The sequence below is a fragment of the Castanea sativa genome, chromosome 4, assembly GCF_040712315.1.
Source record: "Castanea sativa cultivar Marrone di Chiusa Pesio chromosome 4, ASM4071231v1".
Lineage (NCBI taxonomy): Eukaryota > Viridiplantae > Streptophyta > Magnoliopsida > Fagales > Fagaceae > Castanea > Castanea sativa.
In genome coordinates this window covers 34,224,513-34,237,565 of record NC_134016.1, presented here as the reverse complement: position 1 = coordinate 34,237,565, position 13,053 = coordinate 34,224,513, and the positions used below count along the sequence as shown (strand labels likewise).

Genomic DNA, 13,053 nt, shown 5'->3' with positions numbered 1-13,053 from the left:
AACAAAAGGACTCTAGAGAAGCGAAAGACAATTTAGCAACAACGTGCGTGTTGAATTGCAATATTTTTTGACCCAATTTTTTTTATTCAATCTTTTGACCCAACCAAAACTACAGCTAAGTAAACTATCCTTAAAACATAAAATGCTACTAATGACTTGGAAGTTTGCTTGAATTCTTGAGGACATATTGCTCTTTTAATAATTTAGTCAAGGTTTTTTTTTTTGTTTTGTTAAAATCTTTTTTTAGGTTTTTTATTAGATGTAGTAGAGTTGTCTTTAGCTTTTGCTAGTACTTTCAAAAGGAATGAGGAGGCTATTGTTTTTATTTATTTATAAACTGTCAACCTTTATATTAGAAGAGAAAAATGAGGAACAGTCGGCCTTACAGATAGCTACAAGAGCTTTAGGGAGACTAAGATTATTAAAACAAAAGGACTCTAGAGAAGCGAAAGACAATTTAGCAACAACGTGTGTGTTGAATTGCAATATTTTTTGACCCAATTTTTTTTATTCAATCTGTTGACCCAACCAAAACTACAGCTAAGTAAACTATCCTTAAAACATAAAATGCTACTAATGACTTGGAAGTTTGCTTGGATTCTTGAGGACATATTGCTCTTTTAATAATTTAGTCAAGGTTTTTTTTTTGTTTTGTTAAAATCTTTTTTTAGGTTTTTTATTAGATGTAGTAGAGTTGTCTTTAGCTTTTGCTAGTACTTTCAAAAGGAATGAGGAGGCTATTGTTTTTATTTATTTATAAACTGTCAATCTTTATATTAGAAGAGAAAAATGAGGAACAGTCGGCCTTACAGATAGCTACAAGAGCTTTAGGGAGACTAAGATTATTAAAGCAAAAGGACTCTAGAGAAGCGAAAGACAATTTAGCAACAACGTGTGCTGTTGAATTACAATATCTTTTGACCTAATTAAAACTACAGCTATGTAAACTATCCTTAAAACATAAAATGTTACTAATTACAATGTTAATAGACCAATCAAATGGTAAACTTGGATTGGTGAGTGAATCAAAGTAGCTTTTTGCATCTCCCTCTATTATCACATGGTCCCATCTCTCTAAAATCGACACAGCCTAAAGGATGACTGTAACTTCCACTTGTATTGGTGAGCAAAGGAGGTTATTGTTTGGTTTGAAAAATGCCTCTTCTTTATTATCTTTTTCATTGTAAATCGAGATATTGAATAAATATATACACTATCGTCTTTCACTAAAAAAAAAAAAAAAAAAAAAATCACTTTTTTTTTTCCAAGTACAACCATACTTTAACCAGTTAAAAAAAAAAAATCATACTTCAACAAAGTTTTAGTAGACTAATTTTCAACAAAAACCAAGTCCAAACTTTTTACTATAATATAGAAGAGTCTTAAACTTCAAAAATTAGAAGCCAGGTTTGGGGAGACATGAAAAAGCTATGAAAGTGTCCTCTTTCTTTCCCAATTCTGGCCTTGTATGAGTAATTTATATTCAGATATATTTTTTTTTAAAAAGTAGAGAGTCATTTGAGAATAAATTATTTGAACCAACGGAAAGAGTAAATGATCATCGTCATCTTCAAGTTCATACCATTTTGATACATACTTGTTTAAGACTATAATTGAATACTTGACTTCACCATGAGATTGGATAGATTAGAAGTTAATCTTGTATTCAAATACTTGGCTGCTGAGATAAAATAAACCAATATTGAGGACCTTGGTTCTTTTCCTCTCACAATTAAAGCTACTTGAACTTAAGACTAATTTAACAAAAATCTTACTCAACATCACCAAAATATTTTGATCGAGTTTGAACTCATCTCATTTACAACCCTACACTCTTCAACAGGAATTTTTTGAAAGTTACTATTGCTCAGCCTGGTACTTCATTGATCACTTGGATTAGGATAGAACCCAAGTCACCATCAATATATATCTTTATTCATTGCTAGTCAAAACTAAAAAATTCAAGCCAAGAATCTTGTAATTCAAGCCAACAGAAACATCCCGAGTTCAATAATTTGTATAATATTTTTCAGTAATTTATCCTATATATTAAGTAAAATTTAAAGTGGCCGTTTGGATTAACTTTTAACTTTCAACTTACTTGTTTATATAACTTTTTAAAATCTCAAAATTTTCGGGTGCCATTGCGCTTTTGCTTACTTTCAACAAATTAGCAAAAAGTTAATCCAAATGTTCATTAAATGCGTTATTATGGTTTTAAAAACCAGACCGGGGCAAAACCGGATTTGCCTCCAATTCCCGATTTAACACGGTTATTGGAGTTTTTTCAAACCAGACTAGTGGCCAGTTCCCGGTTTAACCAATCGGACCGGCTGGTCCAGTCTGGTTTTTAACACCATGTGTTAGGACTAGAGACTGTCCAACTGAAATTATGGGAGGGAAACAAATAGCAGCTGGGCCAGGTGAAGAAGTCTCAGATAGTTTGCATGAATCTCAGGAATTATTTACCCAAAAAAAAAAACAATCTCAGGAATCCAAACTATGAAGCTGCACTGTCAAATGCATGCCTTGATTATAACTGGTCTGACTCATGGATTTCCCAAAGACCCTCTTGATTTAGGTCCTGTAGTTTAAACAGAAGGAAGCATTTGTTCAGGTAGCAACAACCTTGATATCAAGATGATTTAAGCACACTAGTTACCAGTAAACATATCAAAACCAGAATGTGATCTCTTTTTGGTGCAGCAAATAACAAGTGACCCAAGGATGAAAAACTTGTCATGTGATCCAGAAGTTTGACCTGCATAATTTGTGGGAAAAATCATATCAACATCTGATGACCAGTTTTGCAAAAATGACAGTCTCTCTGAACTTTGTGATAAGCATAACAAATAAGATGAATCCCTACTTTGATCTTGAGTAATTTTATTTTTGTGGACTAACATACCATTGTTTAAGTGATATCAATCATAATTAGCCCTTGACTTATTAATGAAATCCCATATTTTGCCCTTGAGTAACCTGATTCACCCAAAAAAAAAAAGATTAATTGGGTGTTACAAGGGCAATATAGGGAGTTCATCATGTCTGGAAGGACTATCATTTCTACAAAACTTTGGTGAAATTTTCTCAAATAAAAACGATATCCTCCAATTGTGATGACCAAAAAAATAGGGTTAAGGTTCATTATTACCCATCAAAAAAGAATCCACTAACCTTCCACAACCTATGCACTCAATGTCTAACAGTGATACCCCCAAACAGTCCAACCAAGGAATCATACCACAAATAATTAAGTCCAATGAGAAAAACTCAATCACTTGTAATTAAAGCTGGGAGAAGAAGAAGAAGAAGAAGAAGAAGAAGAAAGAACTGAAAACTAGTAAAGCCGCTTAACATTTTATTCTTTGAACCATAAAAAGAAAAAATGAATAAAATTTCCTAATACCAATCCTGAACCTCACTAGCTTAAGAAGCAGTCCCATTTTCAGCATTTCTAACCTACCACATTACAATTGAGAGTTGGGAGTTCAACCCAAAAGAAAGAAGACATGGATATAACTTTGGACTGGTCAGTGAGTAGGAATTCAGCGCAAGAAAGAGGAAAACCAACTAGAATGGCAATTAATACACATACTGGAATCAGAAGTTTGTAGTCTAGTAGAATCACCGAAAGATTTAGAACCGTCCTTTTCGAATTCGTGCCCAGGCTATGGCAGCAACTGCAGCACCCCCCAAATGTGCGGATCCTGAGATATGACTATCTCCCTGCAATAACAAATAATAGAAATTAAACAATTGACAGAACTGTTGGTTTGATGTGCTGCAACAGGGGCTGTCAGATATTTGATCAAGTGAGGTATGAATTGCTTACATAGGTGAAAAAGGTGCTGAACCAGCTAATTTGGTCCAGGTCATAATGTGATTCCAGACAGGTATTGGGTATCTCAGTTGGGGAAAGCAAAATTTATTAAGAAAAGGGTATAGGAAAGTAACAATAGAAGACATCAAGTGCTGTCAAAGAGATATCCATTGAGTGATGATAAATCCTGAACTTAAGTCACTTTGTATGTCATTCAGAAAATGTGCTGATTATTTTACTGTCAGTACTCCCATACAATCATGACTATACACTTAACCTGCTTCCAATCAAAAGAATCTCCTAAAGATTTAGTAGTGTCAAGAATGGTAGATGCAAAGAAGTAACAGACCAAAGGAAGAAATCCAACATACCTCTAATATTCTCAACACATCTTTTCCAATTAGAAAGATCCCCTAAATGGAAATTAATCAAAAGCCATTTGTAAGGATTTTTAGAATAAGCCTCACACAATCATATTGAAAAACCTGAAAGAGCTTACCAGTAAGAAGGCAGGGACTGGTATGATGAAATCGAAGTATAGGGTAGCTTTTGGAAAGAGGAATATATTAAGCAGCATGATAGCATTCACTGCCCCACTTGCCCCCTAAACAACACAAGCAGACTCAATGGTCATATGAATGTCATGTTTCAAGTTTCAACAAATGCTCCACCACGAAATTTAGAAACTATCCTACATTCCTTCAGCATTTTCTAGAAAATCAGACCACTGAGACATTTTCTCACAAGGCAATACATGTAAACAATCAACATAATGAAGTGTAGCTATTGGTCCATGTAAAGAGATCCTTTTCACCGATACAATTACAAATGAATTCAGCACATTATTGATATTTCAATAAGAAAACAGTAGAACTTTCTCTTTGATTGGGAACGGTACAAACCCTATGGGTCTTGAACCTATAGTTGTCAAAACGTGAAACGTATCGTGAATCATTTTTTCATTTTTATGTGTTGTGTATCATAAGATACACAAACACTGTTTAACCTTTTATAAAGAATTTTTGGAAAAATTCTAAGTATACATATAAAAATGTATTTAATATAAAATTGGAACATATGCAACTAATGACTACTTTACTTATCACTTATGCCATAAATGTTTTGATAACACTTTTATAGGAAATATAAAAAACTAAAAAAAAAAAACCTAGTTGCTTCTTTCCTTTTCCATAAAAAGTTTCTAAAAGTATTTCCTAAACGAATGCCCTCTTGGCATCCGGTAACAAAATCCTACGTAAATACACAAATCAAAAAAAAAAAAAATACTCATCATATTCATCATTGCACAATCAAATTCATCTCCATGGTTCTAGTCACTGTTATTATTGTCTTCATCATCTTCAAAAATCATCTCATCATTGATATCATCTCGGGGGAGTTGGGCCAAGGAAAAGAAAACCTTAAAGTGGGCAAATGTGTGGGCTAAAATTTTTAGGGAAAAAAAGGGGTAATAAAAAACTCAAGTGAGGTTTTTGTATTGGGTTAAAGTAGTAGTTGCACTATAATTTTATTTAAAAACAAGTAGAACGGCATTTGGGCCAAAGTCAAAGGCCAAAATTTTAGTAAAAAACCCAATTTAAACCGTATGTCCATATATTGTCCAATACATACGATCCAATTCATATGACCTATGTATCATATGATTCATGAACACTTCCGAAACGCCCTTTCAATACAGAAATTTTTGTACATGATATGATATGTATCGCATATTGTATGATACTGACAACTATGCTTAAACCCACGAGAAAATAGTCAAATTAATGAAACAAGTTGTTCTCAAAGAAAGGTAAGCTCCTATATTTGGGAGTAATACAGAAGTGATTTTTTTGTCCTGAATATAAATAAGGTATTAGACTTTTTTTCCCTAAAAAACCTATTGAGAGAGAAATATTGAGAGTTCAGCAAAAAAAAAAAAAACTATTGAGAGGGAAAACTAGACTACTACAAAATATTTAAGGAAAATGTATAAATTAAATGGAAGTAAGATCAATCTATTGTTTCATACACAAGAAGCAAAGGAAACTCAAGTGTTATAGAAAATACTGCAAAAAGTTTAATATAGCTATGTAAAACAACATGGACCATTTGTAGGGATGAGACGTCAGCAGATGTCATTTCTCACAAAATGCATTCAGATACAGTTGGCTAATTATACCCAGTCATATGCATTCATTTAGTGGCCTATTTTGACTAGAAAAGTTAAAGATCGCAGTTGAAAAAAAAGGTTGCCAAAAGCATACCAATCCTGGTGTCCTTGATGGGTCCCTGTACCACAGTTGCTGGCCCTGCAGCAGAGCACCACAAGACATAGTGAAAATGGTACCATTTGCAATTTTTTCAAAGAATTGCCATATGCCACAATAAGAAATTTTTTCTACGCTCAATATTTAATTTCCAAAAAAAAATGACACATTTTCCATTGGTAGAGCAACCATGTATCCTTAGAACAAATATTTTTTCTTTCCTTCTTCTTCTTCTTCTTATTCCCCCCCCCCCCCCCCCCTCTCTTTTTTCCAAATAAACAATTGAATTTATTTAAGTAAGCAGCACAATATAAATCAGCCCATAGTCCTAAAGAAACACCAGAAAAGAATCCAGTGTGCAGATCATATGCATAATTTACTTTTAAGTTAAGATATATTTGCATAAGAGCAAAAGATTCATCAAATAAAAGCTTAGACATTAAATAATAATATTTAATATAGTGGTGCTCAGTGAGAATTATTTTTATTTAGGTCATTTTATAGCACCTCATCACTTCTTGAATCACTTTCTCCCATTAAAAATTCTGGACATTACCATTGTACCTTGGATGATGAGGCCAAAAATGCTTTGTGCATCAAGTAAAAAATTGAACCACCAAGTGCCCCAGCTATATACAACTTAAGCAAAAATTCAGGTCCGAAAGTTCTTCCAATCTGCCAATGTGAAAAATTAGCACAGCAGAATTGAAATGTATGGCAAAATGAATTATTTGATGGAGTTATGCTATTGAAATTTTATGAGCGGAAAAAGGTCATTTCATTTTTATGATTAAAATAGTGTCCTATCTCCCAACCAACTCCAACTATCATGTTAAGAAAGAAAGCATTCTTGAAAGTGATTTTTTAAAGGATATTTTCGTTGAATAATAAAACTCTTGAAAGTGAGATAAAACTCATAAACTATCAACAAATCATATAGTAGTAATCATCTGGTTAGGTTTCTACATTGCCTGCAGGGAAACTTAGACATTCCAAGAAAATCAAATCAGTTTAGTGGGTTTTACATGGCAATTCAACCAAAAAGTTGGTAGTGCATGTCATTCATTAAAATCTTAAAATCCCCTCCCTCCACAAGCACATAAATTTATTTCAATGCTAGTAGAAACACAAAGAACTCAATTTTCATTGAATGACCAATTGCCCTCAATTTCCTTTCTGGATTTAAAATTTGTGTTTCGTTTTTGAATTTTTGTACTCTTATATGAGGCTTCAAGGCTTTGTCTACCTCCTATGTTGTACGAGTTTTTTATTGTCTGATAAAATTTGCTTTGATCATCAGAAAAAAAATGCTAAGCTAATTATACGCTGAATGAAATCTAACACTACTGTCAAAACCGTCAAACTCTTTGACAAAGGTTAGAATATTTTTTTTATTTTAAATCAATTTGATGACTAGATTCTTTCATAAACTACAAGCTTTTCCTTATAAAGAAAGGCAAAAGCCATAAATTTTTTTAATACACTGTGGAATATATTCTGGATTGTGTCATATTTAATAAACATGAACGACATTGATAAGGTTAAAACCTACATTTGGTACTGAGCGCTTGCCACATCATCCTGGATTATCTATTAAATATGCCTATCTTTTGCTAAGGAATGAAATTTTAGTAGATCTCTCTCTCTCTCTCTCTCTCTCTCTCTCTCACACACACACACACACACACAACTAAATTTGGTAACAATAAGCTTGTCACATCATCCTGGATTATCTATTAAAGAGCCACCCAAATGCATGGAGTATAGAAATCTGGCACACTTACCCAAAAAAGATAAGATGCGAATATAGGTATTCACATTTTATTAAAGCAAAAACTATTACTAGTGTGTGAGATTACCATGCATCCCCAAATACAAAGCTGCAAATAAATAGGTTCAGAATCTTGCTGCCATATGCAAAAAGTGACTGGGTCTTTACCCTCCAACTAAATGGTATATTTTGTTTCTATTATATTAATAAATTAAAAACTGTTAGTTAAAAGAACACCAAATGAAATTAAGAAAAAAGTAACGCTAATCAAACAAAAGATACTAAGGCAAGTAACCTTACACTCATCCCGAAGAAGTATAGTCCGATCATGTTAGAACCAATATGCTCAAGATCTCTATGACTGAATGCCGAAGTTATCAATGTGTGCAATCGACCACTTTTAAAATTGTCCAATGATATCTGTTCAGAGAAATCAATAAGTCATGAGCTTAGGAAGATATCGAATTAAATTGAACAATTGTTAGATTGAAAGATAGGTCATTTTCAAGGGTCCTTCAACAGCATGCCACCAGGATCCTTTGTTCTGAAGTCTTTATCTACAGTGCTTAGCCAGTAGAACTATACTAGGAAATCCCTTAGACACACACACACACACACACACACACATATATGTCCCTTAAGCACTTGCTTGTTGCTTTTTAAAATTGTCAACAGTGCTTAGCCAGTAGAACTATACTAGGAAATCCCTGATATTTGTTTCTAGCACCAACCAATTCTGAGACAGAATGCCGCACCAAGCAAGAGTATGGCAAACAAAATCTAAGTAGGCATCATCTAGTAGCATATAGTTTAAAATCTGACTCACCATAAAGTTATCCCTCATAAAGTTACCATCTGCAACCTGCCATAACATATAAACAGCAACATTGGCTATAATCAAGCCATAAACCATGCCATCAGCCGTTAGTCCTTGGAACCATGATCTCCTGCCAACAGGAGAAGATAAATTATAAACTTATTGAGATACAAGAGTTACAAAACAGTTAAGTTACTAGTTATATTAGAGCAGAGGTATGAGTCTCTCAGTAAGTCAGTCCTCATATCTTTGGTTAGAGGCCTAGTCATATAGAAAATCATTGTTCCATCTGTTGTATATGGCCAAAATAATTTGAATAGGCCAATTGTATATGGGCAGGAGCTCGCTAGGCCATCACTTGAGTTTGGACTGTAGGCCATCCATGCTCTCCTCCAAGCTCACCCACCACAAACAACGCTCCCCCCCCCCCCCCCCCCTTGTCCATTCACCTTCCAAGCATGGACACTGTGCACTTAAAAGTGCATTATTCATAAAGTGTTTTCTTGTATCTTCTTTTGTTCACAGAAAAACGAGTTCAGGTTTGGATGTTTCCCATTGTTAGGCCTTTTGGAAATCTTTGTTCTCAGAGATCAGTTTTCTGGAAATAGGCTACCGAACATGTTTGAATGAAATGAAGTATTTTATATTTAAAGCTAGAAAACTACTTTTTAAACAATTCCCAAACAGGGCCTAACAGGTCCATACTATATATCCCATTTTCATGTTCTGAACTCAATAGTTGATACTTTGATCAAAGCAAATCTTGTAATCTTCATGATGCAAAAAGGACTTCCTGAATGTAAAAAATAGTTTCTAAAAAAAAAAAGAATAGTTACACACCCACAATAATTTCATGTTATGCATTACCATGATAAAAATAAGCACAGTACTAGTCATTAAAGTATTTAGGCTTCCCAAGGAAGTTACTGCTAATTGTTCAAGAAATGAACGATGTTACTCTTTTAAGTAATGTATCAGTATCACCCCACACAATGAAAAGTACTTCTATAACAAAATGTTTCAAACTTCTGGGAGAGCAAGATCAAGTTGAGAAGAAAGAGGGTTCTTTTCAAAATCAAGCAGTTTGTGATCAAATCCAGAAAACATGTCAACTAATCAACTTACAATTTCATCGCTACTGAAACAAACAAGACATTGCAGCATTGAATCCCTAAAGACTGAGAGTAGTTTCAATGATCTACAGTCTTTTCATGTCAAATAGTAACAACACATCCACCGGAAGAACGCATGAACAATATGTCAAGAACAAGAACATTAAAACAATCAAAAAACTATTTTGAGATAAAGACTGAAAGAGGAGTATTCTCCATAACAATATTGATTGAGTAGTTTTACTATGATTCTGTAATTGTTCTCTTAACACAATATTCCATGTAGCTGCCCAGTGCTTCTTGTTTCATACGATTTGTGTGTAAAATATTCTGTCATTGTTCTCTTAACAACTCTTTTAGGATATTTACAGTCATTTATTAATGTAGTTCTGGGGGTTGAGCGTGAGTGGGTTTTTTACAACATTTTCCCTAACACACCAAAAATTAGTGACAAGATATCAACATAGACGGTGCTAGTTAATCTCAGGAACCAAAGGATAATGGCAAATGAAAATATAGATACAACACAATAAACAATGTACATTGTTACACTTTTTGTATTGTTGTTCACAATTTAGCAAATTAATATTCTATTTACATTTGAAATTAAGTCATCCAATACATATATTACTTTGTAAATTCAAATTGGTAAAAAATACAGGTTCTTTTTTTAGGAATAGAAACAGCAATGGAGTGTATCACCCAATATGGAAATTCTGTACAGCCATTTACATCAATAAACATATGACACGTATACACAAGTACACAACTTTACTCTCACAAGTCAAATCAACCATAAAAGCAGAAGCAACTCCAAGACTCTTTTAGGCCTTTTAGCACATGAAATCATTCTGAGAAGAAAATTACAAGTCTTTTTCATTTTTCCATTTCTTTAAAATGTTAAAAAGCAATAAAAAAACAGACCCTTTAGACTATAGCACAAAACAAACACATTACCAGCCGCGCCTATGGGAATCAAAACTTGGGTTGAACCTAAAGCTCTGCCAAAAATTAGTGACAAGATATCAACATAAATGGCGCTAGTTAATCTCAGGAACCAAAGGATAATGGCCAATGAAAATATAGATACAACACAATAAACAATGTACATTGTTAAACTTATTGTATTATTGTTCACAATTTAGCAAATCAATACTCTATTTAAATTTGAAATTAATTCATCCAATACAAATATTACTTTGTAAATTCAAATTGGCAAAAAATACAGGTTCTTTTTTTACGTATAGAAACAGCAATGGAGTGTACCACCCAATATGGAAATTCTGTACAGCCATTTACATCAATCAACATATGACACGTATACACAAGTACACAACTTTACTCTCACAAGTCAAATCAACCATAAAAGCAGAAGCAACTCCAAGACTCTTTTAGGCCTTTTAGCACATGAAATTATTCTAGAAGAAAATTCCAAGTCTTTTTCATTTTTCCATTTCTTTAAAATGTTAAAAAGCAATAAATAAAAAAAACAGACCCTTTAGACTATAGCACAAAACAAACACATTACCAGCCACGCCTATGGGAATCAAAACTTGGGTTGAACCTAAAGCTCTGCCTTTGAAATTGAGCTCTGAGAAATGGGACTCTGCAATCTACAAGGCTCTTGCTTGTTGAGACCCTCAAGAGGGTATTTGGGGAATTTAACAAGAACTGCTTTGCAATCACAGGATTTGAGAAAAACCCATGAATTGTTTTCCCAGAAAAACTGTGCCATGATGAATGAGAGTGGACCTGGTGGTGAAGTGGGTGAGACAGAAAAGAGCTGAGAGACTGGTTTTGGGGTTTGGTGAGAGAAGAGAACGGTTTGGAATTGTAAGAGTGATGATGAGAGTGAAGGAGTGAAGAGGAAGTGGAGGTGTTTGAGAGTTTCTTTGGAAGGTTTGAGGAGGCACGTTTGAGAGACAATAGCCTCTGCATTTTTCTTTCTTTGGGTTTGAAAAATTGCTTTTGATTTGGCGTTTTTGCTTTTGTTTTAACAGTTCTTTCCTTGTAGACTTGGCAAAGAAATAAAAGAATGGTGATTTTTTTTTAATTAAAAAAAGGTATGTAATTTTTTTTTTGTGGATTTTGCTAACGTATATCTTAAGTTAATACAATAATTAATTATTTTTAAAAATATTTTTTCAAGAATTGAAAAAGTATTGACAATTTTTTCAATTCTCAATAAAATATTTAAAAATTAAATGGCTTAATACGTTCCAGCACACATTAACCGGACTTTTTTTTTTTTTTTTCCCCTTTTTGGGGGACAGAAGCGATAGAATTATAGTAATGTATAAAAGTACAAAAAGAGGCACTACTGTCAGAGAAGTTTAAAGCAACTTGACCAACACAAGTTTTGTGATAGTTGAAGTACTTGAGAAAGGAGTAAATGAATTTTTTTTTGGGTTGGAAAAATTATATATTTCTCACATGCCATTTTTAAGTTATTTGTATTTTCTTCTAAAAAAAATTTATTTGTATTTTATTTAGTTGTAATTTAGAAAAATATCATTTTATCGATCCAATGTTACCTTCAGTATCTTTAACTCAGATTAAATTGATTTTAAAAAAAAAAACTCAGATTAAACTCATGAAGTAAATTTATTTATTTTTGTATAGTCCATAAAATAAATGATTTATTTTAAACACATCACACACCTTACATATTAACTATTTAGCTCGTTTTAATATTTCAAAAACAAACTTGTCTTTGGTAGTACTTTCATATATATATATATATATAGAGAGAGAGAGAGAGAGAGAGAGAGAGAGAGAGAGAGAGAGTCCCAAATTTCTATTATTATATGCTTTCTATTTGTTTAATCATGTAAATGGGCACATAAGCTCCTTGTTATTAAAATTATTTCATTTAAATGTCTTTCAATTGCCATGTCACATTTTACTTTATTGACATAAATATAAAAGTACAAAAATTAAAACAAAACATTTTAAAGAATAGTGAAATAGACCATTTTACCACCGTGCACCTTTAGTGCTATGGTCACTCCACAAATATAAATGTTTGTAAGGTGTTGGAGGCAAGAGCCGGAGTTTAAGTCTCCTGGAAGGAACTTCACACACACACACACACACACACACACACACTTAGATTAGGCTAGAGTAGAAACTCTATCTTGTATAAAATAAAAAAATATAAAAATAAAAAGACTATTTTGAAATATAAAGGAGATATTGAGTATTAAACCTATAGTTTAGGCAAGGAAAAAAATTCTTACCCCAATACTACATATCATAGTAAA

General features: G+C 33.0%; 1 protein-coding gene across 3 annotated transcripts; it reads right to left on the bottom strand.

The window, feature by feature from the left end:
* Positions 1-2,425: 2,425 nt before the first annotated feature.
* On the bottom strand, positions 2,426-11,772 carry LOC142631260 (RHOMBOID-like protein 12, mitochondrial). 3 transcript variants are annotated; one of them, XR_012843558.1, is made up of 10 exons: positions 11,319-11,772; positions 8,688-8,808; positions 8,162-8,281; positions 6,655-6,765; positions 6,088-6,132; positions 4,323-4,427; positions 4,195-4,236; positions 3,632-3,729; positions 2,909-2,982; positions 2,426-2,761 (listed from the first exon to the last, which is right to left on the bottom strand). XR_012843558.1 is itself a non-coding variant. In XM_075805389.1 (9 exons), exons 1-8 carry the CDS (start codon positions 11,726-11,728, stop codon positions 3,640-3,642), a joined length of 1,044 nt encoding a protein of 347 aa, XP_075661504.1. In that variant the 5' UTR covers positions 11,729-11,772; the 3' UTR covers positions 2,426-2,761; positions 3,599-3,639. The 3 variants fall into 3 exon arrangements, 2 of the variants coding, with proteins under 2 accessions (XP_075661504.1, XP_075661505.1); XM_075805389.1 differs by lacking the exon at positions 2,909-2,982 and having other exon boundaries at positions 3,599-3,729; XM_075805390.1 differs by lacking the exon at positions 2,909-2,982.
* Between the last annotated feature and the right edge of the window lie 1,281 nt (positions 11,773-13,053).

Coding starts and splice junctions, on each gene's coding strand:
- LOC142631260 (XM_075805389.1), bottom strand. CDS start 11,728: ATGCAGAGGCTATTGTCTCTCAAACGTGCCTCCTCAAACCTTCCAAAG. Junction 8,809..11,318: donor GATTCCCATAGGCGTGGCTG/GTAATGTGTTTG, acceptor TCCTGTTGGCAG/GAGATCATGGTTCCAAGGAC. Junction 6,766..8,161: donor TATACTTCTTCGGGATGAGT/GTAAGGTTACTT, acceptor TCACATTGGCAG/ATTGGAAGAACTTTCGGACC.